This window comes from Lissotriton helveticus, chromosome 7 (genome assembly GCF_964261635.1).
Source record: "Lissotriton helveticus chromosome 7, aLisHel1.1, whole genome shotgun sequence".
In the NCBI taxonomy this organism is placed as follows: Eukaryota; Metazoa; Chordata; class Amphibia; order Caudata; family Salamandridae; genus Lissotriton; species Lissotriton helveticus.
The window spans coordinates 594,821,114-594,837,183 of record NC_136068.1 but is presented as its reverse complement, the minus strand read 5'-3'; the positions used below and the strand labels follow the sequence as shown (position 1 = coordinate 594,837,183).

Genomic DNA, 16,070 nt, shown 5'->3' with positions numbered 1-16,070 from the left:
GGACAGTCCATTATTCGTCATCACGCAAAGGCACTGACATTTCTCCAGAGAGGTGTGTAACCCTTGAGGCTGTCTTTGTTCACCTGCCTGTGTGCCCGCGAGACCTGAGGTTTCTTAAAGATGTGTAGAAAATGTTGAACTGACTCATTTGTGTCTGAGGTACCAGGTATTTTCCCCCAGGTGCGTGAGTGACTCTCAAGCTTCCTGAATTTTTCCCTGACGTGTCAGTCTTGGGCCCTGATAGTTGCTCCACTATGTGTCACAGTTTCTTCTGTGTTTCTGTGGGGCTTATTGTTTGTCCCAGTGTGTGCAACTCACTCCTCTTTGTATATGGGGTCCAGTGTTTACCCCCAACAGTGTATAAGGCCCAGACATTTTGTCTTGGGTGTGTCTTAGGTGGACGGGCCAAACATTTGGTCCAGGAAGCGGTCAATTTCCTCTCCTTTCCTTTCTGAGGGTCTTGGCATTTGTCCAAATGTGCATGTTTCTGAGTTTTTATATATGTCTAACTTACTTCATGTGTGTCTATGTGGGCCTGTAATTGCCCTAGCTGTTTGTGACTCATTGTTCCTTGCACCAGAGGGGACAAGCGTTTGCCTCCTGCATTTGATCCCATATAACGTTTTTCTTTGTCTTCCAGGCACAGATGGACATGGAGTCATACAAGGTGACCCTGGATGGCCCGGCTCCCTGGGGCTTTAGGCTGCAGGGCGGGAAAGACTTCAGCATGCCGCTATCCATCTCTAGAGTAAGTGCCCTACTCTCTTATTTTCCAATAGCAAGATGGGGCGGAGAGGGCCTCTGTTGATAATAGGTACCTGGATTCCAGGCATCAGGGTCTCTCTGTTGTTGGTCATTTACACATACCAGAAGGGTCCTCCTTTATTCAAGGATATACTTTTAAAGTAAATCCTTGAGTATCTTCTGGGTAAGTTCCAGTCCGGTTTTAGACTTTGGCGAGAACACGTAGCCTGATACTTTTGATATCCCTAGTGATCAGCTGAAAGCATTCAATGGTAATAATACATGTTGGCGTTTCCTTACTGAACGCTCTGCAGCATTCCACATGGTCAGTCATGATACCCATAGCAGCACCTTCCAAAAATGCATTTGCTCCTCTGGGGTGGGACTTACATGGTTTCCATTGCTTCTTACAATCCGTGTTAGATTTTGCAACAATCCTATTCTACTGTCGTGTATAGCTGGAATGGCAGGGTCCTGCCCCATCTTTTATGGTCTTTGAATTGTAAATAGACAGTCATTCCATTCTTGTCAATCAGTGCACCAACACAGGTATATCTTAAGGTGACATGTCTCATGGAAGAAATAACAAAATTGGATAAAAGATTTCCCAAAACCAGATACAGAAAGTTACAAAGATAGATATTGAAACTACCAAAACCTTTCAAATATAATACCTGAAACTCTGCTCTCCCTTTTCTGTTCCACCTTATAAAGCAAACTTATTTCTATTTATGAATTATATTTATGTATACAGAGCTGGCTTGTCACCTTATTCCATTTTGCAATATTTGAAAAGATTTTTGGATTAAAAAAAGGTTAAGGATGGGAATCTCTAGATGAGGCTCGTCTGTAGTATAGGCGGGCGGAAAAGGTGTTCGTATCTTGGATATCGTAGCCTTGGTTATGGGGCCTGGATCCTTTCCAGCAAGGAGGAGGGTCTCAGAACTGACTTGATAGATGAAGGAGGTCACTTTGGAAAAGAAATTATTCAGAGCCTTCTTGAATGCAGTGTCAGACTGGTTTGAACTCTCAGGTGAGAGTTGGGGTTTCATGATTTGAGGTCCTTGAACTCTGTTAACTCTACCTCTAGGCTCCTTTGTGTTAAATGTGGCATGGGAGATCGATTTTGCATTTCCAGAGGAAAGGACTTGGCCGTGTAGTAGTTTGTTTAGTCTTTTGCTCCACTGTGAGTCAACAGAGGTCTTTCATTGATAGGTTAATGAGTTCAGAGTTCCTTGGGTTCAAGGTCTGACCTTTTTAGTTTCAAACATATTCTTGCTTCCTGACTATATATGTCCATCTTTGGAGCTCCTGAACTTCCTTTTTTGCTGTCGCAACAAAGACTAGACACCGTGATCTAGCCGAAGAACAAACTCTACCATTGTTAGAAGCAGCATCAAGTTTATGATTTATGTTCCTTGAGACAATTGTAATTTGATGACTGAAAGGTAGATCTGCATCAACCCAGAATATCAGTTTTTTTAAAGCAACTTTTCGTTGGTCATCGGAAAGGGATAGTATTGTGGTTTGTTGGATCCAGTGTTCTAATGGAGGACCTCTGGGCGTTGTTACAGTTATGCCCAATAGCTCAACAGATTTTTTTTTAGATGGTCTTAAGTATCTTGTTTACCTTTTCATTTTATTCAAAACACAGTGGCAGACGGGAAAAGGTCTACCTAAGCTTTTCCAGTATCTAACCTGTGCTCAGGTGTTGGTCTGAGGCTGAACCATTTAATATCTCAGTTTAAAGGTTTCTGCGTTTTTTATACCTTTCAACAGTTTATCTACTAATAAAACACCATTTTGTCTTACCATCTTCTGGGATTACGAGGTGGAGAACTGTTTCGCGTACTTTGTCAGCAATGTTGCTCTTCAAAGGTACTGGGCCTTCATCAGCTGGTCTTTTCTGGCTATGTCCTCGGTGGCACAGTTGGTGTAGGCTTTCAGAAAATTACTGATAACATACCTGTTATAGTGTGTTTCACTGCCTGATACCTATAAAAATTACTATGTTCATGACTGTGGCTGCACTCCCAGACATCAATATCAAATATGGCTAGAAAGGGCTAGCTCCTGTTTGTCCCAACACGCCCTCAAGTGCTGCCTCAACATGCCCTCAAGGAGCGACCCTTGACCCTGTTTTAGGCAAGTTGCTCCCCACGCCGCACAGTGCCACCTGTGTGTCTGTGTCCCTGAGCCCGCTGCTGCAGCCTGAAGTTCGAGGCCCTCCTCCACCCGCAGACTACCACCTGTGCCTCATCCCTGGTGTCCAGTGGTAGACAAGACCTGGAACACCCTCCCCATCCTCCTACGGCAGACCCAGTACCTACTAACCTTCAGGAGGCTACTCAAGACCAGGCTTTTCGAGGCATAGCAGCACCCCTCCCCCACCCATAGCGCCTTGAGACCCTGACGAGTGAGTAGTGAGCTTTACACATTTCTTGATTTGATTGATTCACTGCACTCGCTATTCCTGGCCTCAGTAGGTAAGAAAAAAACTGCATTCAAAGAAACTAACAGGGCTCCATAACCTTATTTAGTTTCTGCATTGTCCAAGCTTTGCCCTTGCCTACCCCTCTCTGCGACAGCAAAGAGGATGCAGTTGAAGGGCTAAGGGTGGGTCAGGGATCCACCCTGTAATATCATTGTGTGTCAAAGGGTGAGTGTCGTGACTTCCTGATCTTCTGGCATCAGTGAATTTCAGAACTAAAAGTGTGCAGTTCAGGCCACAACAAAAAGTACACAAATGAAGAAATGGGGGTGACCACCTCACTCCATGTCATTACCAACACTGTCTCCAGTCCTGAACTTTTCACCTCCAAATCATTGATTTCTGGTGTGTTAGTCTAATCTGTTCAATAAGAGCAAAAAACAAAAACAAAAAACACCCAGAAAGCATTAGGCTATCACACTAAAGGGCACGGCTGGAAACAATGTGCCTAAGGCCCTCGAGGGAGGTGGTCATCCTAGCAGAAATATAGGTCTTGCTTGCATACTGCAGGCCAGACAATGGGATCAATATTTGCACGATTATCGCGTTCACATAATGAATGCTTTCTTTTCAAAATTCAAAGAAGCATATCTTCTGCAAGGTTTGCTTTGTGGCAGTGCAAATTACAGCGGTGCAGTGAGGATGTTTATACTTTAAGCAGAATTCGGAGGAAAGTCTAGAAGTGCTTCAGTCTTGTCTCCTGCCTCTAGCTCTACCCGTCTTTGTTTCCTTGTGTCAAACATTGCATGCAGTCTGACTAAAAGAAGGAACAAAGACAGAGAGACGTAAAAATGTAAAGAAAGAGAGACATCCAAAAAAGGAGGGTGGACAGAGATTGGAAGAGGCAGGGAGCAGGCATGGAGGGAATGATATCGGGGCAAAGTAAGGATGCGATAGGGAGTTCATTTAGAGGGGGACTATGAAGCGGGGGCAACAAGGACATAGACAAATGATCTAGAGAGAAGGGACATGAGGGTGCAGAATAAATTGAGTGTGAGGGGGATGTGACAAATTTTAAAGAATGGAAAAGAACAGCGCAAGACATGAAGGGGGAGAAAGACAGGGGAAGAGAATAGGTGTGAGTGAAGAAGCAAGGATGGAGGGAGAAAGGAGAGACTCGGAAAAAATTATACTGGGAGGCTTGATGAAAAGAAGAGGTAACGTTGGGGAGTAGTGGGGAACAGAAGGAGACACTAAGAAAAAATAGACAGAGCTGAATAGTCAGAAAGCAGACTGTGGGGTAGGAAAGCAGAAGATGGAGTGAAGGGGCAGTGCTGCAGAGGGGAGAAAAATAGACGAGGAATGAAAAACACGACATTGGCAATTATTGTTAGAAGTACCACACTTAGCTCTTTCATGTCTGGAGATGGGTGCAAAGGATGGACTGTCACTTCCTGTGGTGTTGTACCCTTTCTCGATGTGGGGATGAGTGGCATCTTCTGAGCTTGTACAGCCATTCGTTTAACCTGGTGGTCTGGTTTGAGAGTTTAAGATCTGAATGAGGTACTTTAATGCATTTGACCTGTGTTTGTGCTTCAATTCCTGGCTTGCGGTGGACTGAATGAGTTTATTGTACCTGAATTCATGGTCCTGGCTTGCTTGGATGGAGTTTAAGGTGCTTACTGGTTGTTGTTTTGTGTTTGTTCTGAAGGGGTCTGAGCTCTGTTTTTGTTCATTATATACTCGGATGTTTTGAAGACGTTGAGCTCTATTCCTTGGTTTACGGTTTTAGGTTTATTTTGGAGGGAATTCAGGTTTATTTTTATTCGGTGGTTACTGGTTTAGGAATGCTTTAGGTGCAGTTATTTTCTTGCTGCACACTTTGTTTACTGAGTATGCTTTTCACAACCAAGGAGAGGGTTATGCATTTTTCTTTTCTGGCTTTAGCCAACATGTTTTAATTTTGCTGGTATTTTATGTACAAGCACATGCTTGTAGGGGCTTTCAGCGAGCCCTCTGCATCCAATGGACTGTTATTGGGTCATTCGCCATTTTCTTCTGTTCACTGTGGCATATACAGCACGAGGCAGTGAATACGCCCACTTTAGCCATTCGCTAACTACACAGTGAGTTATGGCATTCGGCCCTTTCAGAAGGAGTACCTCCACACACAAAGTAGTTCCTTTCCATGACAAGGACAACTATTTTTTGCTTTTAGCCAAAGTTTTTTTAGATTGACAAGGGCCTGCCAGCTCCCTCAGCAATAAAGTTTTGTGGAAACCATGACAAAAAAAACAAGCACTGACAGTGCTAAAAAACAGACAGCCAAAGCCAGGACATTTGGCTTTGACAATGCTTGTTTTATGCGGTGTGTGGGTACCACGTGTTGACATTGTGGGATGTGCTCTTTTGTGGTTTGTGCTGTGCAGAAATCTAACAAGGGGAACCGGAATAGGAAAGCAAATACATCTGCAGACAGCAGAGGGTGGACCTAGCAAATTCAAGGTCAGCCAGTCCCACTAAAGATTTTAAGGTGAAACCTTGTTGGTTCAGAGCCGTTCCACTGCGTGGTATTTTATTCCTCCTTATTAGCGTAGTCGGGGACAAACATTTCTCCAAAGCTGCTGTGTGCTGCACACCTTTTGTGCCTTCTGGTCTCCTATGTACAGAAATGCTGCCTCTGACCGGCACTACGCAGCTCGGGCTCACGGTGCGCGCGACTACTCAAAGTAGTCGCGCCCGCTCCAGGGAGCGCACCAATCAGAGTCCACCTTTTAGGAGACTTACACTCAGAAGTAGCCTACTTGAGAGACGTGTGGAGTTCCCACGTACCCCTGACGGATTTCTGAGCCCAAACCACGTTATTATAAGAGACTCTAAGAGGGGCCCCTCGCTGCTTAAGGAGCGGTCTCCCCTCCAGGACACCCATGGATCAGCCCAACGCTGAAGAGGCGGTAGCTCTGGGCAAGGCCGGCGGTGGCTGTTCCTGGCCCAAATGAGGAGTCCACGACGCGCAGATGCTCCGGTGCTTAAAATAAACCCACCGTTTGAGAAGGAGCCTGCCTGTGTGTTATATACTCTGTTACCGCGCGATCTTGCAAACGGCGGTGCAGTGTGAAAATTGCACCAATATTTTCTGGCGCTACGTAGGCTATTGCTTATTGTTCAGTGTAAATTACCCCGATACCATCTCGGAATACTGCGTACCAAGGGGCAGATTTACAAGCTCCTTGCGCCACTTTTGCGTCATTTTTAACATGGGAAAAGTGACGCAAAAGCGGCGCAAGGGGCTTGTAAATCTGCCCCCAAATTTCTACACCACAGATTTACAAGCCCCTTGCGCCGCTTTTGCGTCACTTTTCCCATGTTAAAAATGACGCAAAAGTGGCGCAAGGAGCTTGTAAATCTGCCCCCAAATTTGTACACCATGGGTGTGCTATAGGATTACCCACAATTTACACTGCTGCAGGACCAGTGACAAAGCTAAACTTGAGTGGTCACGTGACCCTGGGTGGGGTAAAGCAGTGACCTTCCTCTGTCCCGCGGCTATAGGGACGCTACTAAACTTGAATACCTATTGAATTGCTGAAATATGCGGAACGCATACGTTCTCGCACTACTTCGCAGGCGCAGGCATAGCACCGCAATCAGATACTACAGCCAGTGCCCCTGGAACTATGCGGGAGGGAAGGACCAAATTATGCAGCAGGTTTGGAACAATCATGTGGGAATAAAGGCCAAATTATGTGGCGTAACACAGCACATTGTGGGATAGTACATTAGTGCATATGGTAATACCGTTTGGGCAAATAGTTAACCTCGTCAGTACCAGTTTAACAACCATGTACAGCGATAAGCACCTAAAAGAGGACCAATCAACCTTTGCGAGGGGCCTTCCACTGCACGGGAATATGTGCCGGCGTATTTTTAGTAATTGTTTTTGATACTTTTGAGCTGGAAATTTTTGGGAGATTAGGCAGCCGATAGTGGTTATGTGGCAAATCCACAATAATGTGGAAAACACAATGACAGTAGAATCGCATAATTCCAGTGGCTCCTACTCCAGCCTCGTACTCCCTCTGCACCTTGTAACCCTGTATGAGGCAAAACCCCGCTAGGCCCACTCTGGCCCAGTACACTTTGCCAAAGCTCTGTACCATGATATACATCCTCACTCTTCTGTGATGCAAGGGCACTGCTACCTCTCTGCACCGCAGAGCCCTGTGTCAGATGGAGCTCACAAGGCCTTGCAGTGTTCCAATGCACTAAGGAGTACTGCCATGTCTCTCTTTATCATGTCCTACAAACTCACATTGCTCCAGTGCCCCATTGGAACGTAACCCTGTAAGAGACGAGCCTCATGTAACCTCACACTACTCCATTGCATGAGGGTACACTGCCAAAGATCTGTATCTTGCCCTGTAGCCCCACTCTACTCCATTGAACAGGGGACTGCTAATGCTATGGAGGGCCTCACAAGAGGAGCCAGCTTGCCTCCAAGGGTTACGAAGCCAGTATGCCTTCCGGTGGGTACAGAGCCACCATGCCTCCTGATGGTAAAGAGCCACCGTGCCTCCTAGGGATACAGAGCAAGCATACCTCCCCGGTGGTACAGAGAGAGCATGCCTCCCGGGGGTACAGAGCCAGCATGCCTCCCTGGGGGTACAGAGCCAGCATGCCTCCCGGGGGTACAGAGCCAGCATGCCTCCCGGGGCTACAGAGCCAGCATGCCTCCCGGGGGTACAGAGCCAGCGCGGGGTACAGAGCCAGCATGCCTCCCGGGGGTACAGAGCCAGCATGCCTCCCGGGGGTACAGAGCCAGCATGCCTCCCGGGGGTACAGAGCCAGCATGCCTCCCGGGGGTACAGAGCCAGCATGCCTCCCGGGGGTACAGAGCCAGCATGCCTCCCTGGGGTACAGAGCAGCATGCCTCCCACCACTGGTGCTTGCGCTGAGCCCTGGCAGCCTGTGATTGGAGGCCCAGGGTGTAGACTGCCCCTGGCGTGGATCTATGGATGATGGCACGCGGGTGTCAGAGGGGACTGCCCAGGGTTCTTGGGCTTCACCAAAATAACTTAGCAGAAATCTATAAATAAAGAAGGGCAAATTAGACAAGACACCCAAGGGACGAGGAGGCACCGGGAGGAGGAGGGGTGGCGAGTCCTTTCTTGAGGGCAGGAGCAGTCTGAGGTGTGGTCGAGGCGAGTCCCATTCTTGCAGGGTGCCCTTGGGCCATGCTGGGGTTAGGGTCACCCGGGAGAAGTTGAAAGCAAAATTTAAGGCTCTAAAGGCCTCTCCTAGGCCACAGATCAGAGGCCGTGCTCAGCCAGGCACAGGTCTTGAAACCGATCCCTTGGACAACTTTACGCGTCGGGGGTCTGCATAAAACCGGACACCGCCCCCTTCCCTGAGCAGCTGCTGTCCGACCCGCTCAGGGCCCCGTCCCTGTATAGCGCCTGCGTGTTCCTGCCCCTGCGGGAGCGCGGCCTGGCTGCAGCGGGACAGTTCACCAGCGTGTTGGCCTCAAAATAATTGGCTGGCCTGCCAAGGTGATAAGGGTGGACACAAGGGCTGGTAGGATGAGCCGCCATTGTGTTCTTGTGGGAAGTGATTGAAGATAGCTGGCTGGGTGGGGCGCGTGCTTTGGAAATAAAAGTACCCTGTGTACATGGGAGTCAGTGGCCGGGGAGGTCTTTGTTGGGTCTGGGACCGCGATCCTCTGTTAGTATCTGGTCTGACTGTGATGGCCCGAGGCTCCCTGGGCCTGTGAGTGGTCTGTGCGCGCCTCGAAGCTCCACAGGCCTCTGGTTAGTCATGGGGCTCCCTGCGCCTCTGGCGTGGGTGGCTGTAGAGACCCCGGGCCTCAGTAGCCCTGTGGATGTCTGTGTGAGCCCAGAGGCTCCGTGGGCCCTGGGTTAGTCTGTCGGAGCCCTGGGCCTCCTTCATAGTGGCCCATCCGTGGCTGGTAATTGGGAGCCACGAAGTACCCTCTGATTTGAGGCTCCGGAGGCTTTGCCCCCTTCTGGGCGAGTGTGAGGTGGGCCCTGGAAATCGTGCTCGCGGGCAGTTATGTCACACTCGGCCTGCTGGTTCCTGTTGGTTTTGTCACTCGTCCTTGCGTGCTCGGGTGCGTGAGGAATGCCCCGGCCCTGGCAAGCGATGACAGAAGAGTGCCCGCTCCGGTTTCACTGTCACGAGTCCAGCCGAGCTCGGAGGCAGGGGGCCAAGGCCCTGCCAGAGCGGGCGACGGCGGTGCCAGGCACGGAGAAGCCTCGCAGGCCCGCACCTGTGTGCCGGGCACACGGACTCTCCAGCACCCACACCCGTTTCACAACCATATGCACACACAGCTCTAAAGCAGATTACTGGCCCACTCCCACCCACAGGGGATTATAGCCAAGGAGAAAGGGAGCGGAAGACTTTAAATCTGATTGAAAGGCCGTATATGCAAATAGAAAACATGCTATTGGGAGGGAAAGCAGCCCCACCAAAAAAAACACGCATTGGTAACGCTAATAGGTCCACGATTATGAGATGTACTGTATTTGGCAATAATATTTAGCCAGACTGTACAGCGTCGATGCTGAAAATAACGTAAAAAAGAAAAGTGCTAGGAAATGCCTGTCTGCATCATTTTGTAGGCACACACTAGGAGGGATGTGCACGTCTACAAAATGAGTCGAGCAATTTTTTTTCTTTTTATTTACCAATCTGAGATTGATTAGTAAATAAAAGGTAGCTCTAAACCTGCCTGTTATAGTGCTAATACGCCTTTGTGTTATAGCGCTGATGCACTCTTTAAAAAAACGAAAACAAATGGGGAGTGGGTTCGGGTGGGGAGCGATTCAGCACGGAGGTAGGGAGGGCAGGAGGGAAGAATGTGGGTGGGGCAGAGAAGGACAAAAGAGTGAACAATGGGGAAGCACACAGACAACAGAGGAATGGGGAAGCAAAGGGACAATGGGAGGCAGGCAGGTGGGGTCGGGGAAGCACACAGACCATAAGGGAGAACAGACAGGTATGAAGAAGCACGTGGACAAAGGAAGGGGGGTGAGAAGCAAGGACGGCAACAGAAAGTGGTCAGGCGTGCATTAATCAAAAACGGCAACTGAGGGAGGTAGTACGAGGGGAGAAACACATGCGAAAAAGAGCAACACAAAGTACATGAGGGAGACAGCTGGAAAACACATGCATTCTCGTAGTGTGCTTAACCAAAAAGAAAAAAGTAGCACCTCGAAGGAGCGCAATGGAAGGATACAAGTAATGGGTCGATGCTCCAGAGGAGGGACAACACCTAAAGAGGAAGGAAAGCCCACGGAAGCTGGCAAATAAGAAGCAAGTAAATGAGTGCCATTAGATCCAACCAATGATGAGCAATGGCCTGGCTCGGGAGCCCACTGTCTTGCAACAGATAGAGCATCCATCAAAAGTATAGCTAATTCCTTTGTAGAATACGCCTTGCCAGGTGCCCATATATTTGGACATCATTACCTAACTATTTCTTCAATTGAAAATGTATTTCACTCTGAGCTTGTGTCCCAAAAAGACACTGACAGACAGATAACATTTTATGATAAATTACCTTCCTTAAAAGATGCAAATACAAATATAACAGCAGCATGCAAATCCAACCCTGCAGATGCCTGGTACCCCCATTGTTAAACTTTGATGGAAAAAAACGCGTAGACCATATTTGTGACAGGCAGAGTGTATAAGATCCCCACGGTGAAGGTGTAGCTTTAGATCCGTAGTAGATCACAGATGTGGTATACACAGGCTCTCCGATGGATCCCTGGGTGTAGGCATAGGCAAATCTTCCTTGTGAGACTCCTCGTGTGGTGTTGTTGGAAGGGAACGTATAGCTGAGCCGTCTTCTTAAATATAGGAAGCCATCAGTTTGAGGAGGAAATTCCCCTAAAGGAGGTGTCATAAGCTTTTCATCATATCTGTTCCGGGAGGTGTCTGTGGCTTCTTGGCAGATTACGGCTATTTAGGTTTAGGTGTGGCATTGCCCTCTTGTAGATCCTTGTATGATTGTGATATATTGGGTTCCAGGAGATCCTAATTGGGAAGGGCTATAATTGGCTCCCATCGAGCTCCCCTGAGGTAAAGCGTGAAAGTAACAGATGCATTGGGTGCCCAGAAGACACCGGCATTCAAGGTGGGCAGCCTTGTTAGATGAGCTCTCTGCGGAAGCTTGGGAGAAGGGGCTGGAGCCACAAGATCCTAATGGCAAATGTTAGAAGATAGAATTCTCAAGGAAGTTAAACCCAAAATAAATAGTCCCATTCAAAATTTGTTCCAGTACAAATATATTCTTTATTCAAATGATGTCAGATGCTTCAAATTAGTTACTTCATAACAGTTTTCAAAAGATCATTACATTTACAGCCAACACATGTTTTGGGGAGTCATCCCTTCTTTCAGGGCCGCCTAAGCTTTGTACCACTTTTGTGGCTCGATATTGCAGCTATGTCGCAAAACTGGCCCCCTGTAACAAAAACGGCCCACCACAGGTCTAAAACCAGCACCCGCCCTGGTAACCCACCAGGGAAATGCCTGGTGCCCGCTACAGCCAGTCCGGCCCTGAGGGCAGGAATCTTTGACAATACCAGTGCTTAAAATGGAAAAATAGAAGTGTGGGTACCCTGTACCAGAGAACCTGCTTGTTTCTGAGAAGTGACAGTACTCTCTAGTTAAAAGTATTATCCGCTATATGTATCAAGCTATTTAGCATTCGCAAAGGCCGAAATTCTGCGAATTTCGGCCTTTGCGTATGCTAATTAGACAAATGGTATGTATCAAACAAGTTTGATGCAAAATAAGGAATAGCAAAATTTGCTAATCCTTATTTTGCGATTGCACTTAAGGAATTGCAAATTTTGCGATTCCTTAAATGCAATGTATCAAACAAATAATATGCAAAAAATGCCATTAAGGATTAGCAAATTACCACCAACTTCTAGTTGGTGGTAATTTGTGAATTCTTATCAAAAAGCTTTTTTGAAAAAAACCAAAGGTGCCATATGACGCCCATACATGCCCTTAGGGCATGTATGTGCGCCATATGCCCCCAAATGTCTTTTTCAGGGGTGCAGCAGGGTGTTCTTGAGACACCCCTGCACCCTTGGAATAATCCCTAATTTGCGATCAGCAAATTGCTAATTGCAAATTGCACTTTCATTCCTATGGGCCTCCTGGCCCATGGAAATGAAGGGGTAATTTGCGATTAACAATTTGCTAATCTCAAATTAGGAATGCTAAGGAATCGCTATTGGAAAGCGATTTTGTACATACATACCGTTTTGCATTTCCTAAATAGCGATTCCTTAAAATTCGCTATTTAGGAAATGCAAAATGGTTTGTTGATACATATAGCGGTATGTCACTCTTGCGAAGTGCAGGTACGCTCGCTCTCTCAAAATAAAAAAAGTGCCAATACTGAGTACCGGCCCATTTAAAGCACTGGACAATATACACAATGCTTTATTGGAACGACTGAAGTGACAGGTAGTGCCAGAAAGCCGTTAACATTTCATGATTACATCATATCGTTGTAAAATTGAAGAGGAAGCGCGGGAGTGGCCTTTTTCCTGTTGTGTATTCCCTCCCTTCCCTTCCTCCTCCCCCTGTGACTCTTTGATTTAAGTGATGTAACTATGTAACTCGCTGTAACTCATGTAAAGCGCTCCGATACCTCCGGGTCTAGTAGCGCTATATAAAACTTTTCAAATAAATAAGTAAACTGGACGCACGCGAGGCGGTAGACGGAATGGGCCCGGGGTCCGGATGTTTGTGTGAGGGTCAGTTGTGGTGGCGCAGCACGGGAGGCTATTGCGCAGTTATTCAGTCTGAGGTAGTTCGAAACCACATGGGGGATTTGGAGGTGCAGCACAGGCAGGGGAAGAATTACAGGGGCGCCATGGAAGGGTGGAGGCGGCATGAACGTAGGGGATGTTTTGTCTCGAGCAGATTACAGCAGACATGGAGTCTCCGCCACCCCGCCCCCACCCAGCCAATTATTTCCAAGGCACTGCGTTGGGGTTGGCGTGGAGCCCGGGGTTGTTAATCTCCCCCCTTGCCCCCCGGCCCCCGAGGTTCAGCTGGAATGCCTCGCACCGTCCATTCACCCTGAGCGGGAGCGACAGCTCCGAGGGAGAGGACGGGTCTGCCTGGGCCTCGGGGACTCTTTTATACAGTCTGTAACTCCCTGTGCTCGGGTTTTATTATTTACCGAGCATTCAGCGGAGCTGTCAGTCGCATCAACGCGCAGGAGGAGTGAGAACATTTCCTGAGATTATGTGCGGATGGAAACGCCTTGATTTTGTTAGCCCTCCGCATCCTTTAGTTTTTGGCCGCGGACTGATACTCAGGCAAACTCCTGATGGAGAACTCCTACAAGGAGGGGCTACCCTCTCCTTGTTTGGGGTCCGTAGCTCGTAGAGTTAGGTTGGGGTGAGAGGCCATTCCCTTCGGATGCAGAGGGTTGAGGGATGGGCTTTGGGCGTCGCCTGAAACGGTGCAGCAGTTTATATTCTTTCTTTTATGGGGGAATCATATTTCGAGAGCTTTGGATGAGAGAAGAGAAGACTGTGCTTGGAAAAGGTGTTAGCTTCGGAAATCCAGGCTATTTGGGGCGCGTAGCTGCTTTGATCTTGGTTGGGAGATAATTTCTGAAGAGGTAGCTCTTTGCTTCTGAAGGAGCGTATTTGGGGTAAAACAGCTTGCACTGGGGTATTGAAAGGCCGATTTAGTGGTTTGAGTACCTATCAGGCTCTCTCTGGCACTCTGACTGCCATTTCCCTTAACACCCGCCTAGTTTGTTTCCCTCGGTTCAGAGCTCAATTCTTGGTGCATAGATTGGCTCTCTCCTTGGAGAAGCACCTGGCTCACCCTTTATCCCCAGCCTGGATTTCTCCTTGTTCCAGACCATAGTATTCCTTGGCCCGCAATTTTCCTTTCCTTATCCAGGAGATTTGCCTCTTTTAGCCGGCCCTTGCCTTCTCTTGGCCCAGAGCCTGTTTTCTGGAGCTCTATTCGCTCCATGGCCTGCAGCACAACCACCACGGCCACAGTGCTGGATATTTGAGTCTCTTAAATCCGACAAGCCTTATCAGCTAGAAGCTCTGTAGGGGCAAAGCACAGAGATAGGGCAACCTAAGTCAGGAGAGCATGTCTACTATCTGGGATTCTTTCAAGGTGGTTACCCTGCTTGATTTGCACAAAACTACTCTAAAGATTCCACTTAATATTTCTTTATAGTCAACATGTATGGATTCATGCAACACAAGGTCAAAAGTGAGGCACAGACGAATTTACAAGTCCAGTAGATTCTGCAAGATGAACCCTCTTAACCCCATGCACGCTACGCGTTTTCCCGCTGTGCGCTGACTTTTTTAAAATCCCGCGGTTCATGACGAGCTCAGCTCGTCATGAGCGTACGACAGGCGTAACTGAGCTCGTCATGAGCGTTGTAGGGGTTAAAATAAATAAGTTCTCCACAACTTGGTGCCGTCAGGAAGATCGTTTGTTCCAAATCTTTGTGATGCTGGCAGCTTTTGTTTGGCAGCACTGGAAGATACACTGGTCAACTTTTTAGTCAAGGGAAACCACAAAGCCCAAATGCTCCTTCTATATTCCAAAACTATTCTGCCCTATTTTTGTCCATTATCTGCTTTCAGATACCAGACCAATAAAGATTCTCACCTTCCTTCCTTAGAGGTGATCCTTCTCTGAAGAGTGTCTTTTATTGGCCCTGTGCTTGGGATAATGTCTTTAAAAAAGAGGTGCTGGAATTTTGGGTCAGGCGGTTATGGTAAAGGTTTGTGGTCAATGGAAATGCCACTCACCATCCATAAGCATTGGCACACAGCTTGTACAGTTTGCCACAAGAACTTTGTGAAGCAGTTGTGACACACCATATTCTTACACAGTGTCTTTGATCAGAGTAGCAAGCGCAGTAGCCTAAAACTATTCCATACCATTTTGGAATACACATGTAGCTGTTTGCTCACTCGTTTAGAGGGCTAGTTCAGTTTCTAAATGGGCTGGAGTCTGCCACATATAGATCCTCAAAGAAAAATGGGTGAACAAAAAGCCGAAGAGGGAATATAGTTTTACAATACAAGCCTCCTACTCACATCCGATAAGTGTTGACCCATAAAATTTAAATAATTGGAAATGCATTGCAACCCTCAAACTCTCTGCATTGCCCCCCCCCCTTTAAAAAAAAGGGCAGTGCACAGATCTGGGGAGAACTTTATACCTGTATGCACGGTCACCCAGGACAATCAGGTTGCGCTCTCATTCCATTCAGTTTCTCTCTTTCTATGTTTGTCTCTTTGACGGAGCATGGACCAAGTACTGATTAATAATGTCTTTATTAGTGCCCTTCCGCTGCTCAAATTCAGATTGAGGGACTTTGAATCTGTAGCCATGGACTTATTTAATGTTTAAATGCTCCAGGGCGCTACTGCAGTGACTGATTTATTTCATGTTTAAAAGCACTTTCTTCGTTTTCCAAGTGGAACCTTCACTACAACGTTGCTTTTATACACTCCGGGGCGACACTGTAGCCACAGGCATATTTAATGCTTAAAAGCATTTTCTTTCTTTTCAACTTGCAATTTTACCTTTTTAATAAAGCAATTCATGCAACTGCATGTCTTTCTCTGATGTGCCTCTGCTGTGCGCTAACACTGTAGCCACGAAAAACAGTCGGTGCCACTGCTTGTTTTTATTTGATGTGCCTCTTTTCTGTGCTAACACTGTAGTCATGAACTTATTTAATGTTTAAAAGCTCCAGGGCGATACTGCAACTACTGACATATTCAATATTTAAAAACACTTTGTACGTTTTCCAAATGCAATCTTTACTACAACGTTGCTTTTAGAA

The 16,070-nt window shown here is 47.2% G+C and overlaps 1 protein-coding gene across 1 annotated transcript in view; it reads left to right on the top strand.

The window, feature by feature from the left end:
• The first annotated feature begins 640 nt into the window (after nucleotides 1-640).
• PDLIM7 (PDZ and LIM domain 7) overlaps nucleotides 641-16,070 on the top strand; it is a 138,516-nt gene continuing 123,086 nt past the window's right edge. The window contains exon 1 of the mRNA XM_078653207.1: nucleotides 641-748. Coding sequence (XP_078509333.1) covers nucleotides 647-748 — 102 coding nt within the window. The 5' untranslated portion in view covers nucleotides 641-646. The remainder of the gene's footprint in view (nucleotides 749-16,070) is intronic.